This window comes from Podarcis pityusensis (genome assembly GCF_964106645.2).
Source record: "Podarcis pityusensis genome assembly, chromosome: 17".
Taxonomy (NCBI): domain Eukaryota; kingdom Metazoa; phylum Chordata; class Lepidosauria; order Squamata; family Lacertidae; genus Podarcis; species Podarcis pityusensis.
Window position 1 is genome coordinate 33,488,085 of NC_138042.1, and position 24,570 is coordinate 33,512,654.

The following is a 24,570-nucleotide window of genomic DNA, read 5'->3' on the forward strand; positions in this document are numbered from 1 at the left end:
ACTCCATTGTCTCTGGAGACCGACGCATGCCAGCAACAACATCACATTCCCGTTTACTCTGGCTCTAGTGCGCTCCCACCACTGGTGTTTGAAGCCATGGGCACATGACATTAGCTACAATCCATAGGTATCTTGTAGCTTCTTGAGAAATATTCCTGTCTGATGTGTTCCCCCTCAAACCAGCTTCCATCCGGTTTGAATACAGAAGCTACAGTTAAGCTGAGATGTGTACATTTCAGATAGTCATTGCACATACTCTTGACGACAGCTCTGGTGAATAGGAGCTGTGTGTGTATGTGTTTGCATGCGCAAGAAAATAAATTGAGTAATGAGCATCAGGAGAAGACATCCCCACCCACTTTTCTGGTGTATACAGCAACATAAGAATGTGACTCAAATCGCAGCAAGGAGAACCAACCTCTCCGTGATTCAAGCTGCTAGTGTGTACATAGGCTTGAGGAGGACACAACAGGCTTGTGCCCTGCCAGCCCAAGCCGCTTTTGTGTGTGCCCTTCAAAGGAGTTGGCCAGCCAGGCTCCCCACTGCATGGCCGAGCAAACGGCACAGCATGGCCCCACTTGGCTCCAGTGGGCAGGGGTCACTCTAGCAGTGTGCACTGCCCCCATGGCACACCTACCCACCCCGGGCGCCAGCAAGAAATACTCCACCATTGCTTTCTGGTAGTGTCCAATCCACCCTCCCATGCTGCTTTTGTTATGATTCATGTTTTCCATAGCATCATAGTTATCTCCCGCTTGGACTACTGCAATGCGCTCTATGTGGGGCTACCTTTGAAGGTGACCCAGAAACTACAACTAATCCAGAATGAGGCAGCTAGACTAGTGACTGGGGGCGGCCGTCGAGACCACATAACACCGGTCTTGAAATACCTACATTGGCTCCCAGTACGTTTCCGAGCACAGTTCAAAGTGTTGGTGTTGACCTTTAAAGCCCTAAACAGCCTCGGCCCAGTATACCTGAAGGAGCGTCTCCACCCCCATCGTTCAGCCCAGACACTGAGGTCCAGCGCCAAAGGCCTTCTGGCGGTTCCCTCATTGCAAGAAGCAAAGCTACAGGGAACCAGGCAGAGGGCCTTCTCGGTAGTGGTGCCCGCCCTGTGGAATGCCCTCCCATCAGATGTCAAACAACTACCTGACATTCAGAAGCTATCTTAAGGCAGCCCTGTTCAGGGAAGTTTTTAATGTGTGACATCTTAGTGTATTTTTGGTCTTTGTGGAAGCTGCCCAGAGTGGCTGGGGAAACCCAGCCAGATGGGCGGGGTACAAATAATAAATTATTATTATTATTATTATTATTATTATTATTATTATTATTATATCATTGAGGTGCCCTGAGGGCCTGAGCTTTCACACAAATATCAAATGAATTCAATGGGCACAAAAGATGAGCATACACGGCTTGAAAATCAGTTGCTAATGCTTTTTTTTTAATCTGGTTGTTTTTTTGTTTTGCTTTTTGAGGAAGCCAATTAAACCTGAAAGGGCGCAGAATTTATTCAGCCGGTCCCACTTGTGGTTTAGTCCTGCTGTGACGTCTATTCCAGTTCTGCGGGGGAGAAAAGAAACAGGCTGTTTAAGTGGGGTTGGGGGCTCCACCTGGTGTTCAAAGAGCTAGCAAGCAAGTTCTTGGAGAATGGAGCCTCTCTCTGGGCCAAGCAGGAGACGCAAGCGGTGCAAAAGCTGGTCTCCCACCTTTTCGTCAACAAAACTAGAATTATCATTAACTTCTATACTCCTTATATGCCCAAATGGTCAAAACACACTTCTACATCTTCCACTCCACTGTTTCAGGAAGGGTAGGTGGGGAATGCAGAATACAGTGGTACCTTGGTACTCAAATGCCTTGGTTCCCAAACGCTGAAAACCCGGAAGTGTTCTGGTTTTTGAACATTTTTCGGAAGCCAAACATCCGATGTGGCTGTCGGCTATTGTTTCTGGGGGCCCCTGCACCAATCAGAAGTTGTGCCTTGGTTTTTGAACATTCTGGAAGTCAAATGGACTTCCGGAATGGATTAAGTTTGGCGCTTTTGTTTTTGCTATTTATTTTGCATTTTTGTTTTTGTAGCTTTTTCGGTTAATTTGTTTTTGTGACTGTGTGGAACCCAGTCCAGCTACTCATTGATTGATTGATTGATTGATTGATTGATTGTGTGACTGCAGAAATGGATAAAAGCCCTCCATCCAAACAATGACTATCAACAGTGCAGGTAAGAAAAAAAATTATTTTTGATTTTTATCATCTACAATGTCTTATTTATTTTATGGTACAGTACATTGATTATTGCTTTCATTTTATGGATCGATGGTCTCGTTAGATAATAAAATTCATGTTAAATTGCTGTTTTGGGGGTTGTTTTTAAAAGTCTGGAACGGATTGATCCGTTTTGCATTACTTTCTATGGGAAAGCACGCCTTGGTTTTGGAACGCTTTGGTTTTGGAATGGACTTCAGGAAAGGATTTAGTTTGAGAACCAAGGTACCACTGTACCACAATATCAGAGTATTAATAGATATTATTTTCAGCAGGTTAGGCACAACATGGCTGCCAGTTTTGACATGGTGGACATGGAACTGGTGCAGAGCAATGCAAGATGCTACTTACCAAAGATGGAGCTTTGGAACAAGCATCAGAGTTTAAGACACTTATTCCCCAAGGTTGCTTCCTCGCAGCATGGGTATGGGTCTCACACACCTCCTCCCACAGCGGGAAATAAGGCAACACTTCAGATCATCTGGGCAATCTCCATCTTCCCCACATGGTGGAGGCTTGCAGAGATTCCGATGTCCCTTCTTTCCATGGTGATGGTGACCACCCTTTTTCTGCCTTCGTTCTGAGGAGCCAGATTCCTCGGAAGAGGAATGGAACTTGGGTTTCCATTCTGAGGGCACAGACTCCTCAGAAGAGGAATCATGCTTTGGCTTCTTGAATCCCTTTCCTTTCGGACGTGGGCCGTGGTCATGGTGCCCATGGTGACGAGGCCGGAAATTTGGGTTTGGACACGATCCCGGCTTCCCTCCCTGGGTAATACACCCTGTTCAACAAATATATGTGTGTTAACAACTGGAAGGTCATTCATTTTGTTAAGAAGATGAACAGCTAATGGCTTAAGAAAGATGGTTGGTGTTTTCTCATGGCGAGCTAATGGCTGGGCCATATCTCAAGATCTTTCTTCTATGTGCTAGGCAACAAAGCTTGGAAAGAGACAAGCCATTCAGAGGAAGGTGCTAGATAAAGGTGTGTATTGGGATGAAGAAATAAAAGAAGGAAGTTTTATTTGTTAAAACAATAACAAGCAGAGAGCTGAAAGATGGAAAACTCTAGAGATGCAGGGTGTCTTTATCTGGAAATCTGAGTCGAGGTCTTTTTCTACAGAGAAATGTTACAGAATATAGCACTCTGCTCAATATTTTACCTCGCCTCCGCAGATTGTTATAAACTGGCATTGTAAATCATTGTGTAAGTGGCCGCCTTGGTTGGCTTTGGTTATTTCAGATAATTGCATTCTCTCTGTTTTCATGTCGTTTCGAACCCCCTTGGGTGAACTTCATCCAAAAGAGTGGTGCATGAGTAATGCTATAGAGAAATAAAATCATACACTGGTAAAATACACCTGTGTAGTGTAACGGTTAGTGTATTGGACTGGGAAATAAGAAGCCAGGGTTCACATCACCCCTCAGCCATGAGGCACACTGGGTGACCTTGGGCCAGTCACTGTCTCTCAGCCTAATCTACCGTATTTTTTCGCTCCATACTTTTTTCTTCCTAAAAAGTAAGGGGAAATGTCTGTGCGTCTTATAGAGTGAATGTGTGGTCCCTGGAGCCGAATTGCCTAGGGGCAAAAAGCAGATCATGCTTCATCACCACCCTACCCCACCCCCACTCATCTCCCCCCCCTATCACCTCTTTCCCCCCTTTTCTTCCCAATGTCTCAACAAATGAAACTGACTTGTAAAAATGTTACATGGAAAAAATATATATATACGAGAGAGAGACATTGAACACACTTTTGTAAATCAAGAAAATCCTTAATAAAAAATAAAATAAGAAAGAGGGATGTGGGTGTTGAAACAAAGCCGCTGATCGTTTGCCGATCAGGGAGAGAGATAAGGGACTCTAGAGATAAAGGAGGCTGCCTGGGAAGAGGAGGTAAAGACAGCAAACTTGCAAAGGGGGAAAACAGGAAGACTAAAGCAATAAGGAGAGAAATTAGAAGAAAAGGAGGAGCAAAAAACTGCTCCAGCTAAGGAAAAGACACTAAGGCAAACAAGAGGGAAGGGAGTGTTGAATGGAAGCAGCTGATTGGTGGGATTGGGAGAGAAATAAGGGACACTAGCAGAGGCTGCCTGGGAGGGGGGAGGAAAAAGCCCATGGATCCTCAGGATTTTTACATTGGGTCACCCAAAATTCACCCCAAATTCACCATCAGATCACATAGCATGTCCATGGCTACAGCCTGCACCAAAAAAATCACGCACCCACTGTTGCGTGGGGCCGCAATGGCACAAAAACATGGTTACAAAGCATGGATCCACATGGATCCTCAGGATTTTTGCATTGGGTCACCCCAAATTCACCATCAGATCACATGTCCGTGGCCACAGCATGAACCACAAAAAGCATACATCCACTGTTTCGTTCAGAATATTTTTTTCCTTGTTTTCCTCCTCTAAAAACTAGGTGCATCTTATGGTCAGGTGCGTCTTATGGAGTGAAAAATACGGCACCTCCCAGGGTTGCCATGAGTATATAATGGGGAGAGGAGAACCCTGGACATTCCCTTGTAGGATATAAATGGCGGGTGGGTGTTTTCAAGCAGCGGTGAAATCATGCATTGTGACTTGCTGTTATTTTTATTGATCCTACTTTAGTAAACATTTATTGTTATTGTTAACAGTGGATTTCTGTTTAATTATTATTTGCTGATATTTAATTTCAATTGACGGGATGCAGGTGGCGCTGTGGTCTAAACCACTGAGTCTTGGGCTTGCCAATCAGAAGGTTGGCGGTTCGAATCCCCACGACTGGGTGAGCTCCCGTTGTTCAGTCCCAGCTCCTGCCCACCTAGCAGTTCAAAAGCACGTCAAAGTGCAAGTAGATAAATAGGTACCACTCTGGCGGGAAGGTAAACGGCGTTTCCGTGTGCTGCTCTGGTTTGCCAGAAGCGGCTTAGTCATGCTGGCCACATGACCCAGAAGCTGTACGCCGGCTCCCTCTGCCAATAAAGCGAGATGAGCGCCACAACCCTAGAGTCGTCCACGACTGGACCTAACGGTCAGGGGTTCCTTTAATTTCAATTGTGTACTATTAAATTCCAACAGATCACTGAATATATTGCTTTATTTGATAACAGTTGTTCGTTTTACAGATATATTTTATTATGGCTTTTTTGTATTGGATCAGATTGTTATAAGGTAGGCATGTCCAAAGTCCGTCTTGGGGGCCTAATCTAGCCTGCCGGTCGATTTAATCTGACCCCCATGGCAGTATATGTCCTGGGGTAAAATCCTTAAAAAAGCTCAGCAACCTCAGTCCTAAAAAACAACTTCGGTCGGCCCTCACGCATGTTCACTTCATCAAATCTGGCCCTCTTTGAAAAATGTTTGGGCACCCCTGTGATATAAGGTGTGCAATCTTTGTTGTATATTTTGTTGTTTCTTCAGCTTGTAAACTGCCTTGGGTATAGTACTATAGAAAGCGGAAATGAAATGAAACTGTCAACAAGATGCTCACCAGGCGTTGATGCTGGAGTTGTGGTCTCAACCTTTGCCGTTGTGGTCTCAACCTTTGCCGTTGTGGTCTCAACCTTTCCCACTGTGGTCTCCTCTAGAGGAACAAAGCAAATAGCAGCTGAGTGGGGAGGCCATTTTTCTACTGAGAAAATGGTCCTGGGAGGAAGAATCAACCCAACCAGTCCAGCCCTGGGGTCCTCATCACGCCGCTGCTCCTTTCTCCCACCCTCCACAGCTGTTATTTGCCAAAATGTGAAGAAAAATATGGGAACACCCATCACAGATCTTGTCTAGTTTGTGTGTCAGGACCAACCTAGGCATTACTTGAGTCAGTCTCTCGATTTAAAAACAACAACAAGGAAAAGAAGCCTTGGAAGCTTCAGTTGAGGCTGAGAAAGGCCAAGAGAGGGGCTGTTTAATAGTTTTGCTTCCAGGTGTTTGTCCACTCAAACTCCCCACACCCAGTTCCTTCCGCAGCCACGCTGCAAAGAGATAACAGGGTTCCTGTCTTTCTGCCTGTTGCAGCAACTGTAACATGCTGTACGGTTTTTATTGTATTTTTACAGGCAATCCCTGGACCACTAAAAATGAGGCTCATGGTGGTTTGTGACCCAGGAATGATCTAAGTCTAAGCCATTTCTCACTGCTGCCCATTCCTTTTATCAATGCCGTTACATGATGTAGAAGAAATGTGTGGACTCACCTCTTATCACTCCAGTAACTACGATTACAGGTGGTGTGGGTGTTGCAGGCTCATCAACATCTGGAGGAAAGGAAAACATGAAATGGTATTCTATGAGGTTAAGCAGATGAATCTGGAATAGTCCTTTCAGGGACATGAAACACTGAATTGCCTTTATAGGTAGATTAGTAGCATTCTATATGGGAACTCTGTTCTTTAGCCACTGAGGGGTCACTTTTGCACCATCCAGATCAACAATGGTGGCCGTCCTCATTTGTATGCCTTTCTAGGTTAGTGGTTCTGATAGGCGCAAGCAAGACAGACCCTCCAAGTGTCTCTATTTTCCAGGGACGGTCCCGGATTTACATAAACTGTCCTGGTTTCTGATTTGATCTCAGAATGTCCTGCTTTTCCATAGTAAAGTAAAGGGACCCCTGACCATTAAGTCCAGTCATGACCGACTCTGGGGTTACGGCGCTCATCTCGCTTTATTGGCCAAGGGAGCCGGCGTACAGCTTCCGGGTCATGTGGCCAGCATGACAAAGCCACTTCTGGAGAACCAGAGCAGCGCACGGAAACGCCGTTTACCTTCCCGCCGGAGCAGTACCTATTTATCTACTTGCACTTTGAGCGCTTTCGAACTGCTAGGTTGGCAGGAGCAGGGACCGAGCAATGGGAGCTCACCCTGTCACGGGGATTCGAACCGCCGACCTTCTGATCGGCAAGTCCTAGCCTCTATGGTTTAACCCACAGCGCCACCCGCATCCCAGGATGACCCTATTTTCATTGGAGAAATGTTGGAGGGTACGGGAGTTATGCAACCCATGAGCCAAGGAGATAAGTAACTATACAACCTTTAGAAGACATCTGAAGGCAGCCGTGTAAAGAGAAGGCTTTTTTAATGTTTTATTGCATTTTTATATATGTTGGAAGCCACCCATAGTGGCTGGGGCAACCCAGTCAGATGGTCAGGGTATAAATAATAAAATTGTTGTTGTTGTTGAATAGGGCGCCCCTATTTTCATCAGAGAAACATTGGAGGGTATGAGAAGAGGTCTTATCAGGAATGGAACCTTCTGTATTGGAACCCAAGACAGTACACATGTGGTTTTCTAGTCACCCATTCAGGAACTGATCAGACCCAGACCTCAGTTTCAGCAAGGTCATGGCACCAGTGTGCCTTCAGATCATACATATTGAGATGAGAGAGGTTGCTTAGGAATAGGATTCCAATAATCTACTTCTACGTAGTTAAAGCACTGTGGAATAGCTAAAAACCTAACATTTGATGGGCTACAATCTAGTCTTAGTATTAGTTTAATTGCCATGGCTTCGTATCCTGGGCATTGTGGTTTGGTGATGGAACTGAGAATTTCCTGACAGAGAGCCTTGGTCCCACTGTCACAGTCCCTATCTTCCCAACAAAGAGGGAAATGATTAGTGAAATAAACATTTAAGTCAAACCAGAGAGATACTCAATGTCAGAAAAATCTCAATTCTCCCACAGCATCCCAAGGAACTAGAGAAAGCCCAGCTTGGTTTGGCTTCTAAACGTTGTTGTCACCTTAAAGTAAAATAAATGTGGTATTTTATCTCTCAGTGAGAATGCCCACCTTTTCTTTTTAAGAAGCAGTGGCTGTGTGCCTGTTAACAGCTGCAAAAGACGCATAAATCACCAGGTGATGTTTTCTCCAGTATAGAGATGCACTGATGGTAACTTGTCTACATTTGGTGCAGCTGTTAAAATGCTTACTTGTCTCCCTGAATTTTTTAAAAAAGTTTTCTACTCTAAATGCCTTCCTAGCCATGCATAAGGCTTCCAGTTTTGTTTTGTTTTCCCCTGGCAAGTCAACTACCTGATTAGCTTCCACCAGTAAAGCTTTTCCTATGATTGTACTGTACCTTGATACCAGGAAATGCTTCACCTGTTAAATTTCTACTGCTAAAGGTGCACACCCTCTTCCCAAAAGAAGTTAGTAATCCCAGTGCTTTTTTTCTTTTAAAAAAAATATGTTTAGGGGTACTCTCATTTTCCTACTCATATTGAAACACTGCCCCTCAATGAGGCCAAACTTAGATTCACAAAATGTTTCGGAGTATGCATACCCCTGCGTTCCTCCCCCCAGGAAAAAAACACTGAGCAATCCCTATGCAGACTTTCCAGGGATGACACACAAACACACACTCTTTCTGAACACCCTCCAGAGATCAGCTTGTCAGATGCAGCACTGCCAGTTGTGGGGGGGGGGGGGGCACCAAAAAAAATCAGCCCAATTTTGGTGTTATGGTTCATAGAATGAATGAAGCAGAAATTAATCTCTGGCTACTCCCCAGCACAACAACTACTAGTGCCTCCTTTCTCTTTAATACACTTGTGTGTGTCACACAAGTCTAGCAACACCACTGCCTGTGCCTGTTTTGGCTGATCAGGTAAAGCTCTGCCTCATTCCCAGGTGGAACAGGTGAGTCCTAAGTGGATGGGCGGAGCCAAACATAGCTGGGGTCATAAAAGAGGCAGGCAGCAAGGGCGGGTCTCAGGGAGATTCACTTGGATGCTGTTGTACAGGAGGAGTGGGTAGGTAGCTACCTGGGAACTATGTGCTTTCCTGTGTTTACTGTAGATGAGGAATAAAGGTTCTGGGCTTGGTTTGCGAAGGGAGTGTTGGGAAACTGTGTATGTGTAGCTACTCACACAGAGTCAATTAAGGTTTGGCAGACAGCCAGAAGGCAATCTGAAGGAGTAAGTCTGCCTGGTGATAACAGAGACATGCAGACAGCTCCCTGATTGGTCAGGCTCTCTCAAGGGAGTGATAATTAATGGCCTACTAACTGGAATGAGTTTAGTGTTCAGAGTTCAGGGTTCAGAGTTCTGTGTGTCAGTGTAGGAGTTGTGAGTCGTGTCAGAGAGAGCTAGCTAAAGATCTGTGTTCTGTTCCTGTAAATAGTCCACTGTATATAAAAAACACCTAACTACAAGCTCCTGGTTCCTGCTTTGTCTATCCTGTCTGCAGCCAAGTCGCCAATTGCTTCCGTGGATTCTGCATTTACTCTGCTAGGTCTGGCTAAGGTCCTGCAACTAGTCAGAAAGTTGCGAAACACCAAATAGGTTTTACCAATAGGGAAAGAGAAAGGTAGATGCTTGTTTCTCTACAGCCTTGCCTTTGGTTTGGAGCTGTGTTGTACAGTTAAGCGAGTCTGGGGTTGGTGGGTGAAGTGTAGGTGGCGATAATGTGCCATGAGAGGAGAATGGTTTTAATGCATAAATGGCTTTCTCTGGTAGGGCTGTTGGGTAGCATGAAGCAGATGAACTGGGTAGACTTGAGGATGTGGTAAAAGACCCTCACATCTGCACCAAACTCTTAAAGCCCTCTCCACTTTATAAAAAACAGTTCTGGTCTGTCCCTCTGCCTAGGAATCCTGGGAACTGTAGTTTAAGGGTGCTCTGAGAGAGCTGGTCCCTAGCCCACTTGCAGAGCTACTATTCCCAGCACCCTTAATAAACTACAGCTCCTAGAATTCTCTGGGGAAAGCGGGGACTATTTAAAGAGGTATAAGAGGGCTTTCAATGTATGGTGTGGCCTAGGGCCAGTGTGGATGTAAAAGGAAAAAGCCTGCACAATGAACAAACATTTGCCTCTTAATGGACAGTTGTTCTGTGCCTCCCGCTCCTGTAGGACCCAGCAGAAATAAGCAGGAGAAATACTTCCCAGTACAGCAAGCTTAGAAAACCTCCACCTGCTGCGCCCTAGCTGCTAAGAGCTAGAAGCTTTCCTTCCCTTTTAACAAAATGGCAACACTACATGGGGAAGAAAATTGTTTCAGAGACTCCAGTTCCTGATTTGTTGCTGTTCCATGTTTGCTGCTGTTCAGAAGTGTAGCAGCCAATGCTTTTCCCGATAGAGATGCAATGTGTTAAGGCAAAGATTTGCACACTGTAATGGTTGTGCTATGCACCACTGCATCTTCAGGGATGGGCTGTGGAGACCTGGGTGTGTTGGAAGCTGAGCTGTAAAATGAAGTGTGTTAGTATGTGGTTGCTGCTATTTCTTGACTGGGTGAAAATGGGTTTGGGGGGGTCCTGCAATGACAAGCAGTGGGCAGACCCACAACATAAGCACATTCAACGCACATTGAAAGCACATGACTTGTTATACTGGCTTGAAACCAACATAGTTATTGTCCAGTTTGGATGTTCTATAGCTCCTATTTTGAAAATACGATGCTGATGGTTCTTACCATTAAAAGATTAATAAGAAACTTTTAAAAAACACAACTTCCCTATAAGAGTCCTTGCTTCCCCAACCCCTCACAGAACTGCACTTCCCAGCACCCTTAAACTCCAGTTCCCAGGCACTGGAGCCAACCCCTAGGGTATGGTTACCAGATTTTTTCCCCAATGAATCTGAGGACACTTTTTTTTTTTTTAATGTTCCATGGCTCTACTCTGCAAATGTTCAAGCATAGCAGAAACTCAACCCGCTGTCTGTCTTGTCTACCATTAATTAAAAAACCCTGGCATGCCACAATTCTGTCCTTCCATTTAGCAAGGCAAGGTTCTTGTTGTCCGTAATCTCCATGTAGGCGAAGAGTTGTCTAATTGCACAGTGTACTAGGAAACATCTGGTGAAAGGGAAGCAAGTGAACTCAAAATTTCCATATCTCCCAAATGTTTTCCTAGCCTGGTCCAGTCCTGTTTCTTAGATACTTGCGGACTAAGCAAAGAGCCACCAATGTCTCCGATTGGAAGGTTGGCCACTTTCCCCATCCACTCCTCCTTCAAGAATATGTCTTTAAAATAACACATGGTTACCAGATTTTTTTTCCCAATGAATCCGGGGACACTTTTTTTTTTTTTTTGAAGCTGAGTAGCAACAGGGAGTCAGTAGTGGGGATGGTGAGGCAAAAGACCCTGGGCCCAAGCACACATGCATATTTTATAAAGGTGCAAAGCCCTTTTTTCACACCCTGTGAAACATAAATGCGCAGAGCTTTTTTAAAAACTGTGCAACAGCCCATCCGTGACTCCCAAGCCTTCCCCAATCTTCTTCCCCCTTTGTTTTGACAGATCAGGGGGGGTTCGGGAATCACGGGCGGGCGGCCATTGCACAGGAGGGGCCTGCCTGGTAGTGCAGTTGGCTCTGGCTGGCTTCAGGAGCTGCTCATTGCCATGGTACAGGAAAAATGGCAGGCGCCACAGCAGCAAGCAGCTCCTGAAGCCAGCCAGAGCCAACTGCGCTACCAGGCTGGCTCCGGGCTGCTGAGGCTGCCACTGCCACATTTCCCGGGGACAGATTGCAAATCTGGGGACATTCCGGGGACGGAATTTGTCTGGGGACAGATTTGCAAATCCAGGGACTGTCCCCGGGAACCAGGGACGTCTGGTAACCTATCCTAGGGGCCAAGGTCCCTTTGCCCCCCCCCATAAAATATTTGAGGGGGCCGGAGGGGGCACCCAAAGTTGGACACTGCAATTCGAATGATGTTTGTGTGCCATGTCTTGGGGGGCTCCTCAATATTTTGTCCAAGTTGGCCCCCCTGTTCCCAATATTCTTTGAGGGAAGTGATGTGTATGGTGTGTCTCTGCCCAATGTTAGAGTTTTGCTCCAGGTACAACAAACGTCTTTTCCCTCTCTTGATACCCTGTCCACCTTCTTCCACAGCTGAGCCATGGCAACTCCGTTGAGGAAGCCCACCCAGGCCTCTGGCCTGCGTTCCTCCCTGAACTCTGAGGAGTCGTCGCCGGCCCACGGTCCTCCCAGCCGCCGTCGATCAGATGCCGGTTCCACCAGGGGCCCCCAGCTTCGCAAACAGGCCTCGGCCTCATCCCTCCGCTCTGAGGGACCAGCTTGGTGTCGCCGCTCGGAATCCGTCCCCGAACCAGACCCAATCCTGCTCTCTCTGGTGCAGGCCTTGGCCCACACAGGCATCCCGCTTTCTGAGGCAGGCTTCTTCGAGGCTCTCATCACGCGTCCGCTGGGCGTGAGGCGCTCGCTCCCATCCGTGGCCCAGCTCCACCGCAGCGTTCTCCCGGCCTTGCGGCGGCGCCACAAGTCCGGTCTCCGGCAGGTTCTCCACCGCCGCGATACTTTTGTCTTCCTTCATGAGGCGACGACGGGGGACGGGCGGGCCATCCTTGGCATCTCCGTCCTGCCTCTTGACAGGCCTGGGCAGTCTCCTCTGCTCCTGGGTGTGGAGTTCTTGGAGCAGCTGAGCCACCATTCGGTGGCCCGGGCCGTCACGGGTGTTTTGAGCGAAGGGCACGTCTTGTCCCACAGGGTGCTGGCTGTGGTCACTTCTGGGAATGCCCACATGATCCAAGCCTTTGCTGCCAACGGGATTCTGGGCACGGTGTTGCCCACTGCCCTTCACAGCCCCTGCCTGGCGCACCAGCTGGAGCTGGTGATGGAGCTGTGGCCAGATAAGTTGGAACGGCTGGTTTCTGTGCTGCACCTCCTGGAGGATACATTCGGGCGGCAGGCTGCCCTGCGCCACCGTTACGAGCTGTTTCTGAGAGAGCGCGGCCTGGCACTCTCCCTGCCCGTTCCCAGTAGGTGGACTGGGCCAGAGGCTTGGCTGGAGAAGGCCGCCGTCATCGCAGAACATGTCCCCATCCTGATGGAGTTCGTGGCAGCTGATGAAGAAGAGGGTGCCGCCATGGCCAAACTGCAGGCGCTTCTTGGGTCAGGCAGTGAGGAGTTGGTGGGGGAGGCCACCTTTGCAGCGGAGCATGGGGCAGTCCTCCTGAGCACGGCGCAGTTCCTGCACAAGTTGGGGGAGCCATTAGCGCACCGGGCCTATGGCGAGCTGGAGGCCTTGCGCATTGCCTTCTCCTACCACCTGGACATGGGGTTCGGGCCAAACACCAGGAGGCAGCTGGCCCTGTGCCCGCCTCGTCTGGCATCGCAGTTCCGCGAGGTCCTGGCTTGCAGCCTCACCCGCCTGGAGCACTTGCTCAGCTCTCACCCCGCAGTGCCCACGTTGAAGGCCGTGCGGGCCCTTGATCCCAAGCAGGTGGGCGCTGTGGGCTGGAGCCAGCTGCAGCAGGAGCAGGCCATCCCTGGGCTGGCAGAGGTGGCAGAGGTGGAGTGGTTCCGCTACCAGCAGCTGGCGCAGGCGGCTCCTGCAAATGTCTCCCTGTCTCAGTGGTGGGAGGCGCAATCTGAGCAGCTCCCCACCCTGAGCGCCCTGGCCCAACGGTACCTCTGGCTGCCACTGTGCATGCCCAAGTCCCCTTTCCTCCCAGGAGACGTACTGAGTGGAGCAGGTGTCGAGGAGGGTTTCACAGACGAGAGTGTTTGCCTGTGGCGCATGCTCAGGTATAACCGCAACCTCTGTTAGCTGGCGACTTCCACCTGTGTCTAATTCTTGCCACTGACCTTGAGTCCCTTTTTGAGCAGCATTGAGAACCCAATTCACAGCTACCCAATTTCACCGGTAGAGTCACAGCCTCTCTTTTTTTTCCCTCTCTCTCTCATCCATGGAGCACTTGACTTGTCAACTAGAACAGAAGCCACAATCTTGTACGGCAATAAAGCATTTAAGATCTGCATTGAAATGTTTTGTCTTCCTTGCTTTCTTTAAGGAGATGGTAGGAGCATCTAGTATCTGGGATGCAATGTGGGAAACTTTTGAGCCTTCTCAGCAAGAGGTGGGTACAGATCTCCCAGGAGCAATGCCACGTACCCATCGAGGAGGGTAAAAGGTCCTCAGATTTTCCCAGTGCAATCAGAGTCATAAATGGGTAGAGTTGGAAGGGACCCTGAGAGTCATCTAGTCAAGAGTGTAGCTCAGCCTAATTCCGAAATTTCATGTATGTACTAGCCAGTTTGATTTTGAGGTACATCTAGCTATGGGCATATGGGCAGGAGAAAGTGTTGCTCCAGCATCCATATTTGGGGGGGGGGGTCTTGAGCCCACGGCTCCCATCTTTGCTTACCTGCTTCCTCTGTTAAAAAGTAAAATTGCATTTAAAGCAGCCTGAACACTGCCAAATAAGTATTATCAGTGGGAGACAATTAAATCATATGCAGAATTTTAAGAACCAAAAATCTAGGTATCCAAAAGAATTTTTAAAAATCCTCCCAAATTTGGATTTATTGCAACAAGGGGAAAACACTGGAATGTGTGGGGTAATGATCTCTTGATGCAAGGTCCTATAACCTCTCCACAAGCTTTGTGCAAAGATTTTTTGTTTCTCTTTCCCCCCCATTGCTGTTTGTTTTTGGTAATCATGCTGGCAACATCATTAAAATTGGTTTGTTTGGGGGCTTTTTAAGTCATCCACCTTATTGGAACAGCACAATATTCTTCCCTTTTTTATCACCTTCTACCAGCCGAAAGGAGGTTGTTTCCCTCTCTACCCTGCTTCCAACTAAGAAGCTGCTTCAGTTGCCAGCTGACCTGGAGCTCAAAGGGGAGATTCCTGGTCACATCCATTGGCCAGGGGAGTAAGCGGACTCTGTGTCTGTGTCTGTGTGTGTGTGTGTGTGTGTGTGTGTGTGTGTGTCCCTGTCCCTGTGCGTAAATTGTAGAATTTTGTATTACCTCCTCCCAGGTCTTCTTTCTTATCCTCTGGTAGCAAGTCAGGATATACACCTGCAAAATAAAGAAATAAATAGCATCTTACTTCACCACTGCTGTTCCTGTGCTGGCCTGGATGTAGTCATTGTATATTGACGCAGCTGCTCAATTTTGGGGGGGACAGGGTGGCAGCTGTCATTCTTACTTCCCTGCCCTACCAGATGCAGAATGTATTTTTGTTTTTTAAAAAAGAATAAAGCTTTCTCTCTGAGTGGCATGCTTAGTTCAAAGATAAAAGGATAATTAGGCAAGGGCGAAACGGCTTTACTTCATCCGGGTCAGGGACCCAGTTTGGCACCCCCTTCCTTGCACACACATTTGTGTAAAAAAAGGTAAAGGACCCCTGGATGGTTAAGGCCAGTCAAAGGCGACTATGGGGTTGCGGCACTCATCTTGCTTTCAGGTCGAGGGAGCTGGCATTTGTCCACAGACAGCTTTCCAGGTCATGTGACCAGCATGACTAAACTGCTTCTGGCCCAACGGAACACCATGACAGAAACCAGAGTGCACAGAAATGCCGTTTACCTTCCCGCCGCAGCAGTACCTATTTATCTACTTGCACTGGTATGCTTTCAAACGGCTAGGTTGGCAGAAACTGGGATAGAGCAACAGCAGCTCACCCCTTCGTGTGGATTTGAACTGCCGACCTTCTGATCAGCAAGCCCAAGAGGCTCAGTGGTTTAGACCACAGCGCCAACCACATCTCGCTCACATTTGTGTACACACATGTGCATACTCATGTGTTCTACCTGTGATTGCCATATCCCTTGAAAATTATCTGCTGAATCTATAAATCTCCTCCACTTAAAAGCCTTGTGACTGAGGTGAGATACAGATTTTTGACCAGTGGTCTTTGACCTGTGATAGCCCTTTCATACATGTTAACCATCACTTGCCACTAATCAAGAACGTGCCAGCTACATGTGTTATCTTCAAGTGCTGAACAAGGTCTGCATGAACCAGCCCTCTGGTCCCCGAAGTGCCACTAATTCTACGGACTTACCTGCAACTAAGAGCAGGAAAGATGCTAGGAACAGAATCCTGGCCATCTTGAAGGGGAGCAGGAGTTTCTCTAGCTCTCTGCATCAGTTCCATTTCTTTATATATGCATCACATGCAATGGTTGCAGCAACACCCTCTGACATTAAGCATCTGTTTAATTGCGTCATTTCTGGAAGGTCGTCTCTTTGCATCGCTGCGTCTTACTTCCATCTGCTCACCTGGCAAAGGGTCTATAATCCTGTGATGTTCCCTGGCATGACCGACAATGGTTTCAGGTGTTGCGGCAAGGTACAAACAGTTCATTAAAATCAAATCATAGCAGGGTCATTGGCCCTCTGGCAGGACTGCTTGCTCAAAGGTCAGTTATTTTGGATCAGGTGGTAAATTATTCCTTGTTTCTCTGGCGGATCCCCAAGCCATAGTAATTAACAGACGCCAGTTCTAGGCTCCATATGTGTGGCACAGTGATTTAATTACGATAATTGCCCTTGGCTTCTGCCTTACCTTGGGGTATGGGTTCAAATCCAGATTCCAGCGGATGTGGGACAAATCGTAGCTTGCAGGTGTGTGCATAATATCTCTGGTATCTCCAGTATAAAGATATATATATATGAAGCCACACTGCTAGTCCCTGAGCCAGAAGTGGGGAACCTGTGGCTCCCCAGCTGTTGCTGAACTACAACTCCCCTCATCCCTCACTATTGGCCATGCTGACTGGGAGCATCTGAAGAGTCAAAGGTTCCCCATACTTGCCCTAAGCCTAGTATTGTCCCTTCTGACTCGGGGGTCTTTCTCATTCCTGCTACGTGAGCTCCTTTTAAGATTTAAGGGCTGAAATTTGGACCTTCTATGTGCAAAAAAGGTCCGTATAGTAAAAGCTATGGTTTTCCTAGTAGTGATGTATGGAAGTGAGAGCTGGACCATAAAGAAGGCTGATCGCCAAAGAATGGATGCTTTTGAATTCTGGTGCTGGAGGAGACTCTTGAGAGTCCCATGGACTGCAAGAAGATCAAACATGTCCATTCTGAAGGAAATCAGCCCTGAGTGCTCACTGGAAGGACAGATCCTGAATCTGAGGCTCCAATACTTTGGCCACCTCATGAGAAGAGAAGACTCCCTGGAAAAGACCCTGATGCTGGGAAAGATAGAGGGCACAAGGAGAAGGGGACGACAGAGGACGAGATGGTTGGACAATGTTCTCGAAGCTACCAGCATGAGTTTGACCAAACTGCGGGAGGCAGTGGAAGACAGGAGTGCCTGGCGTGCTCTGGTCCATGGGGTCACAAAGAGTCGGTCACGACTAAACGACTAAACAACAACAATGTGCAAAAACATGTGCTCTCTGTCTTGCTTTCTCACTCTGAGCTACAACCTCTCCCATGTTGTGAGGCTAGAAAAGACTCCCTTGGCTTCTGAAAAGCTGCCACCAATCAGATGGGGAATCTAACCTGCATTTGTTTTGGACTACAACTCCCATTATCCCTAATCATTGGCCATGTTGGCTGCAGAAGATGGGGGGGGGGTTGTAGTTTGCCACATGTGGTCTACGGCAACTTCATACCTTCTTGAATATAAGTGGACTTGGCTTGAGGTTAGTTGATGTGGCTTCTTGTCACAGGACCTGGCTCCTACCAACAACCTGAAGCTCATAGTTCTTCCAGGTTTCTCCATTTTAATTTTCACTAAATGCTCTCAGCCCGAAAGATACTAATGTGCATATCTCCGACTCCTTTTGCTAGTGCAAAATGTCCCTTGCACCACCCTTTTACGTTTTGGCTGGGCAGGTACCCAGATCCTTTGCCATTTTGCAAAGGGACACCACCTGGCCACAATTCAGTCTTGCCAAATGTTAAAGGTAATGCATGCCTAATGAACCGAGATACTTTAAATAATCCATCGCTACGTGATTTAATGCTCTGGTGAACAGATCACTTTTATCTTGATAACCTAATCAAAGCAGTACTTTTTTAATAAAAAAACAAAACAAAAAACCAGGCATTGTGTATTGAGAAAGTTGGGAGTGTCACAGAAAATGAGAGTTTATGATGCCTGCTAGCAGAAGGAAAGGAGATGTGGGTGGAGTCAGGAATTTGCCAGGATGGACTCATTGTAATCATCATGGCGTTTTTTAGAGGAACTGTAAAACTTTCCACTCTGAGCTGGCTTTCAGTGGCCAAGGTTAAGTAACTTGGGTGGTCATTTTCATTTGACTGGCACATGTGTTTTAACTCTTCCCTGTTTATAGGTGGGGTAGGCAGTTCTGCAATGGTTCCATATGTTGCACACCACTCTGATCTCTGAGCAGTGCGAGATGAAAGGAGCTTAACCCAGGGCTCGTGTCTCCTTTGGAATAAGGCACAGTGGAGCCTTGTGTCTGTACGATATATGGTTTATTTGCACATATATACAACCTGGCACTGTGGGTTAAACCACAGAGCCTAGGACTTGCCAATCAGAAGGTCGGCGGTTCGAATCCCTGCAACGGGGTGAGCTCCCGTTGCTCGGTCCCTGCTCCTGCCAACCTAGCAGTTCAAAAGCACGTCAAAGTGCAAGTAGATAAATAGGTACCACTCTGGAGGGAAGGTAAACGGCATTTACATGCGCTGCTCTGGTTCGCCAGAAGTGGCTTAGTCATGCTGGCCACATGACCCAGAAGCTGTACGCCGGCTCCCTTGGCCAGTAAATCAAGATGAGCACCACAACCCCTGGGTCGTCCACGACTGGACCTAATGCTCAGGGGTCCCTTTACCTTTACCTTACAACCTGAGCCAATAAGAAGAAGAAGAAGAAGAAGAAGAAGAAGAAGAAGAAGAAGAAGAAGAAGAAGAAGAATTTATTATTTGTACCCCGCCCATCTGGCTGGGTTTCCCCAGCCACTCTGGGCGGCTTCCACAAAGACCAAAAATACACTAAGATGTCACACATTAAAAACTTCCCTGAACAAGGCTGCCTTCAGATGTCTTCTGAAAGTCTGGTAGTTGTTGTTCTCTTTGACATCTGGTGGGAGGGTGTTCCACAGGGCGGGTGCCACTACCAAGAAGGCCCTCTGCCTGGTTCCCTGTAACTTGGCTTCTCGCAGTGAGGGAACCGCCAAAAGGCCCTCGGTGCTGGACTTCAGCGTCCGGGCAGAATGATGGGGGTGGAGACGCTCCTTCAGGTATACTGGGCCGAGGCCTTTTAGGGCTTTAAAGGTCAACACCAACACTTTGGAGGGGTTCACAGCATTAACACCTCAAGAATAACTTATTTCTTCCATACCCACAGCCTTGGATTCCAGAAGAAATCAGGCATGTCTCTGTCTCTCAGCTGCCCAGTCTGCTGCTTCCTGCTTCTGGTTTCCAGCTCACAAAACTAAACTCTGTTAGTCTTTCCAACAAACAGACAGACTGTGTCCAACTAACCAAATGTGCCCATTTACCCTCTGGCACAGAACCACTTCCTTTGTTACCTTAAAGATCCATACTTAGTGGGCCATTACCAGGCTGGCCCGTCTATTCCAGCAACTGAATCCGAGCTGGATCCGGGAATTAGAAGGGCGGCTCAGGCATACAGTCTGCCCCCTCTTAACGCATAACACTTCCTCTCCACAAAAGAGCAAGGCATCTGTCCCCAGATGTACAAACAAACAGTGGACTATAGCTTCCCTGTAGAAAAATAATCAAGGCATTAGAACACACATCCTCAAAAAGTCATAACACATACATGGGCCATAGCTGTCAACCGTCCCTTATTTGGCGGGAAACTCCCTTATCCCAGCGCCGTGTCCCACTGCTGTCCCTTATTGATGATGTCCCTTAAATTTCCCGGGTTTCAAAGGCCAGGGAGGAGGGAGGCTCCAACTGTGTTGCTTGGCTGCCTGGCCTGCCACCCTCCAGCCTCCTCTCCGGCCTCGGCCCCCGGGAGCCCCTCCCCGCCGGGACTGAGGAGCCTTGAGAGGAGAGTGACCATAGAGAAAGCAGTTGAGAGAGGGGGGGCAGAGGCGGGGGCAGGTGTTCCAAGGGCTAACCATAGAGGAGGAAAGCGGAGGAAGGACCGTAAGCACTTCTCCCATAGATTTGTAGTAGTAGACTAGCATAGATGGTCTGATCTGCGGGTTTACTTCGGGCGCTATTTCCACTGTCACGGCTAAAATGGCCGCTGTTTCTTTAATGCGAATAAAGCTGGGTCAGCATAACTCAGCGGCCTGCAGCAGGTTGTATATATAAAGTGAGAAATGTTAGTTTGTGCTGAGGCTGGTGTTTGGGTTGGTTGGTTGGTTAGTGCTGGTGTTTACAGTATAGTTATTCAGTCGTGTTTTTGCACAAAGACTTTTAAGAATAAAACTCTGCAAGGATATTCTCGTGGACTCTTTTTGTGCCGACAAGGGTCCGAGGACCAGGCTGAGGAGACAAAGGGAGGTCAGAACCCTTTTCCTCCTTTTTTGCTTTTTACAAACACTGAAATCCACACACACCCCCCTTCCTCCCGCCCCGCCTGATGGAACTGAGAGCTGCAGATGGAGCATGAGAGAAAAGATACAGAACTGCAGCAGCATCTTCGTAGCTTGGACTTCGTTTTGCGTGAAAAGTGGTTGCTGCTTGTAGTTATTTAATTGCAGTGTTTCATCGGCTGGTGTCTTCAGCAGCAACCTCTGGAAAGGAAGGGCTAAAAACCGGCGCTGCTCTCCAAAATTATCTGGTCCCTTTTAATTTTGTATTTCAGCTGGTTGACTAAAATCCCTTATTTTGGCTGCTGATCCCTTATTTTCAAGGCTGCTGGTTCCTTATTTTCAAATCTGTAAGTTGACAGCTATGACATGGGCTGGAGCCTTGAGGGAGAGCAAGAAAATGATGTGCCAAACTTTCAGGGTGATACACACATAAAGGGATAACCCTCCGCTGCTCATGCAGGATTTGTGTTTCCTTTTGGGAATGAGGCACAGCAGAGGCTATAGTGTCTATGATATACAGTGGTGCCTTGGTTCTCAAATGCTTTGGTTCTCAAACTCGGAAAACCCGGAAGTAAGTGTTCCGGTTTTCGAACGTTTTTTGGAAGCTGAACATCCAATGCGGCTGTCGGCTATTGTTTCCGGGGCACCTGCACCAAGCAGAGAAGCTGCGCCTTGCTTTTTGAACATTTCGGAAGTCAAATGGACTTCTGGAACTGATTAAGTTTGGCGCTTTTGTTTTTGCTATTTATTTTGCATTTTTGTTTTTGAGGCTTTTTTGATTAATTTGTTTTTGTGACTGTGTGGAACCCAGTTTAGCTACTGATTGATTGATTGATTGTGTTATTGTGGAAATGGATAAAAGCCACCCATCCAAACAATGACTATCATCAGTGCAGGTAAGAAAAAAATTAATTTAAATTTTTATCATCTACAATACTGTCTTATTTATTTTATAGTGCAGTACATTGATTATTGCTTTCATTTTATGGATCGATGGTCTCATTAGATAGTAAAATTCATGTTAAATTGCAGTTTTAGGTTGTTTTTTTAAAAGTCTGGAATGGATTAATTTGTTTGGATTACTTTTTATGGGAAAGCACACCTTGGTTTTGGAACGCTTTGGTTTTGGAGTGGCCTTCCGGAATGGATTAAGTTTGAGAACCAAGGTACCAACTGTATGGTTTATTTGCACTTATATACAACCAGAGCCTACGATGGAGGGGTTTCACAACATCGACACCCCGAAAGGGTATTGTTTCTCGCATAGCCACAGCCTTTGATGTAAGCAGAGACCTGGGACAGTCTCTTTCTCTGCTTGTTTCTAGGTCACATCACAGCAAAACTCAACTCTATACTTCAAACTAAGAGTTGAAGTACGGGCCCCACTTATTTTCATCTAGCACAGATTCCCCTTTCCTTTGTTCTCTTAATACCCAGGTCATCACCTCAACAGGAAGCTAACCTGGCTTGATTAGCTTTTCACCCTTGCTGTATCCAGGGATTAGAGGTGTCCAGCACCTACAAACTCATAACAACACATTTTTATTGCGTATAGCAGTGTTTCCCAAACTTGAGTCTCCAGCTGTTTTTGAACTACAATTCCCATCATTCCTGGCCACTGATCCTCCTAGCTAGGGATGCTGGGAGTTGTAGTCCAAAAGCAGCTGGAGACCCAAGTCTGGGAAACACTGGCTTATAGTCTAATAATGATTTATTGAAACTGTTGGGAGGGATTTTCAGCAAGATCTGGAGGGTCAACAGTTCCCGACACCTGATCTTGCCCAATAACTTCTGCATTCATATGCAGCTGTTCTCCAGGATTCCAAACTGGTCTACCTGGAAAGGTAGATAGTTCAATGCTAGGGGTAGGGGTTCAATGCGCTAAGCGTATGCTCTGCCACACTTTATGTGCACATGTGCTTTGCCACCAAGATAGGCTTCCTCCCTGGTCTTTCTCAGATGGAATAGTATTGTCCAATGCAAGTTCAGGGATAATATACTGTTACAAGATGGATCCCAGTCTTTCTCCTTCTTCCCAGAACACCTTGCAAAAAACTTCCCTGCCACCCCAAACCAGTGCCAGATTTACGTATAAGCCAAACAAGCTATAGCTTAGGGCCCCACTCTCTTGGGGGCCCAAAAAAAAACTTTAAAGAAGAAAACCCTGGATGTACATTTCCAAAATATAAGATAAAAAACAAATAAAATAAAACCTACATACAGCAACAGTGTTTTGTGTTGTGTAGACTCCTATGATGTACCGGTAAGTCATGGGCCCCGCCTGCTCCCTAAAATATCACTGGTTTGCTCCTTTCTATATATAGGGTGCCTACATTCTGCATGGACTGGTTGCATGGCAACATGCACAAATGGCTTTAGATACCTCTTAGGTCCATAAATTACCATATAGCATATATTTCTACACAAGAAACAGCGACAATTTGTTGTTGACAAAGGACAGCTGGACATCTAAAGGGCCCCATTACCTTTAGTAGCTTAGGGCCTCATCAAACCTAAATCCGGCCCTGCCCCAAACACGCACCCCATCAGCTTGGCACCGTCTTTCTCCCCAGGCCAAAGGATTCCTCTCAGATGGCCCGTGAATTTCGTGGGGGGGGGGGGGGTTAGCAAGAGACTAACAGGGCTGCCATCTCTGGAATTGCAAAATGTTGTATTTCAGGCTGTGATGTGACCATTGGCCAGTAGGCGGCGCTGTTGGGTCAAATTGCATTGCAACAGCTTTAAGTACAGGAGAGGAACACTGTTCACAGATTAGCGAGAGAATTTCCAAAGAAATGTGGGGAGCTGACCCCCATGTACCCCAAAAGGAACCATAGCTGTCAACCTTCCCTTTTTTGCGGGAAATTCCCTTATTCCAGTGCCGTTTCCCGCTGCTATCCCGGATTGTTAGATATCCCATGGACTGATTCCTTATTTTCAAATCTGAAAGTTGACAGCTATGAAATGAACATGCACGCCTTGGGTGCTGGAAAAACGTCTTTGTCGGATATCTAGCAGAATATTTCCACCTGAAGCAGGTGTGCCAACTCTAGGGGACGGAGGTGTCTTCAGCCCCCTCAATATTAGACTGCAGGGTCTGGCGCCAGGGTTTAAATGAAATGAAATGAAAAATAAGATTGCGGGTTTGAGTTGTGTCTGGATGAACTGAGGAGTCTTTGCCCCCCAATAAAATATTTGAGGTGGTTGGAGAGGCCCTCAAGTATTGCCATTAAAATGGTGTGCGTGCACCGCGTCCTGTGATTGAATGTGTGGGGCGGGACTTACACCACGCCCCCCCCCATATTTTATTCAAGTTGGCACCCCTGGGCATGCCTGAGGTCCTTTGCACATGCTCAGGAGCATTATCTCACTGATTTTTCATGACTACTCTTCATCTATCCCTTGATCACTCCTTTTCCCGCACTGAAAAAGACTTGCCTCCTTGCCTGAGGAAACTGGAGAGGATAAATATATTCATTCCTCTTACAGGAGCGGAACAAAAACACTGCCTAATATATGGGATAGCAATCATCATTCGGTGACGACGGGGAAGCACTCTGCACATGCCCCAAGGCACTTCTGTATTGCTCCGGCTTGCAGAGGGGAACAGAACTTTCCTCAAGCAGGATTTAAAAGCTCAAGGAGATCTCCACTGGCTCAGGAGAAAGTCTTTAACACCCTTTTTTGCCACAACTGGCAACCTGGATGCCTCTGGAAAGGTTGCAAACAAGCCACAAAGGCAACAGCCGGCCCCTGTTGCTTGCCCTCTACCCTCTGACACTGAAATAGATGCTGTTCCTGAACATGGAGGCTCTATTTAGCTGTCGTTTATTTAGCTACTTATTTAAAGCACAGATACGCTGCCTTCCCAAGGCAACAAACATAAAAAAGACATAAAAGCCTAGGACCCAGGTACTTACGGGACCGCCTCTCCTGGTATGCCCCACAGAGGACCTTAAGGTCCACAAATGACAACATTTTGGAGGTCCCAGGTCGCAAGGTGGTTAGACTGGTCTCAACTAGGGCCAGGGCCTTTTCAGTACTGGCCCCGACTTGGTGGAACGCTCTGTCACAAGAGACTCCCTGGGAAAGACCCTGATGTTGGGAAAGATGGAGGGCACAAGGAG

At 47.2% G+C, this 24,570-nt stretch overlaps 1 protein-coding gene and 1 long non-coding RNA gene across 3 annotated transcripts in view; both read right to left on the reverse strand.

Moving 5' to 3' along the window:
* The window catches only part of LOC308466354, an 89,164-nt gene that overhangs the window by 42,914 nt on the left and 21,680 nt on the right, over positions 1 to 24,570 (reverse strand). The window lies entirely within an intron of this gene.
* Positions 1,427 to 16,131, reverse strand: LOC308466271 (uncharacterized protein). Of its 2 annotated transcripts, XM_080987031.1 has the most exons (6): positions 16,016 to 16,131; positions 14,977 to 15,027; positions 6,454 to 6,513; positions 5,752 to 5,844; positions 2,623 to 3,052; positions 1,427 to 1,566 (listed from the first exon to the last, which is right to left on the reverse strand). In XM_080987031.1, exons 1-5 carry the CDS (start codon positions 16,059 to 16,061, stop codon positions 2,664 to 2,666), a joined length of 639 nt encoding a protein of 212 aa, XP_080843157.1. In that variant the 5' UTR covers positions 16,062 to 16,131; the 3' UTR covers positions 1,427 to 1,566; positions 2,623 to 2,663. The 2 variants fall into 2 exon arrangements, with proteins under 2 accessions (XP_080843157.1, XP_080843158.1); XM_080987032.1 differs by lacking the exon at positions 6,454 to 6,513.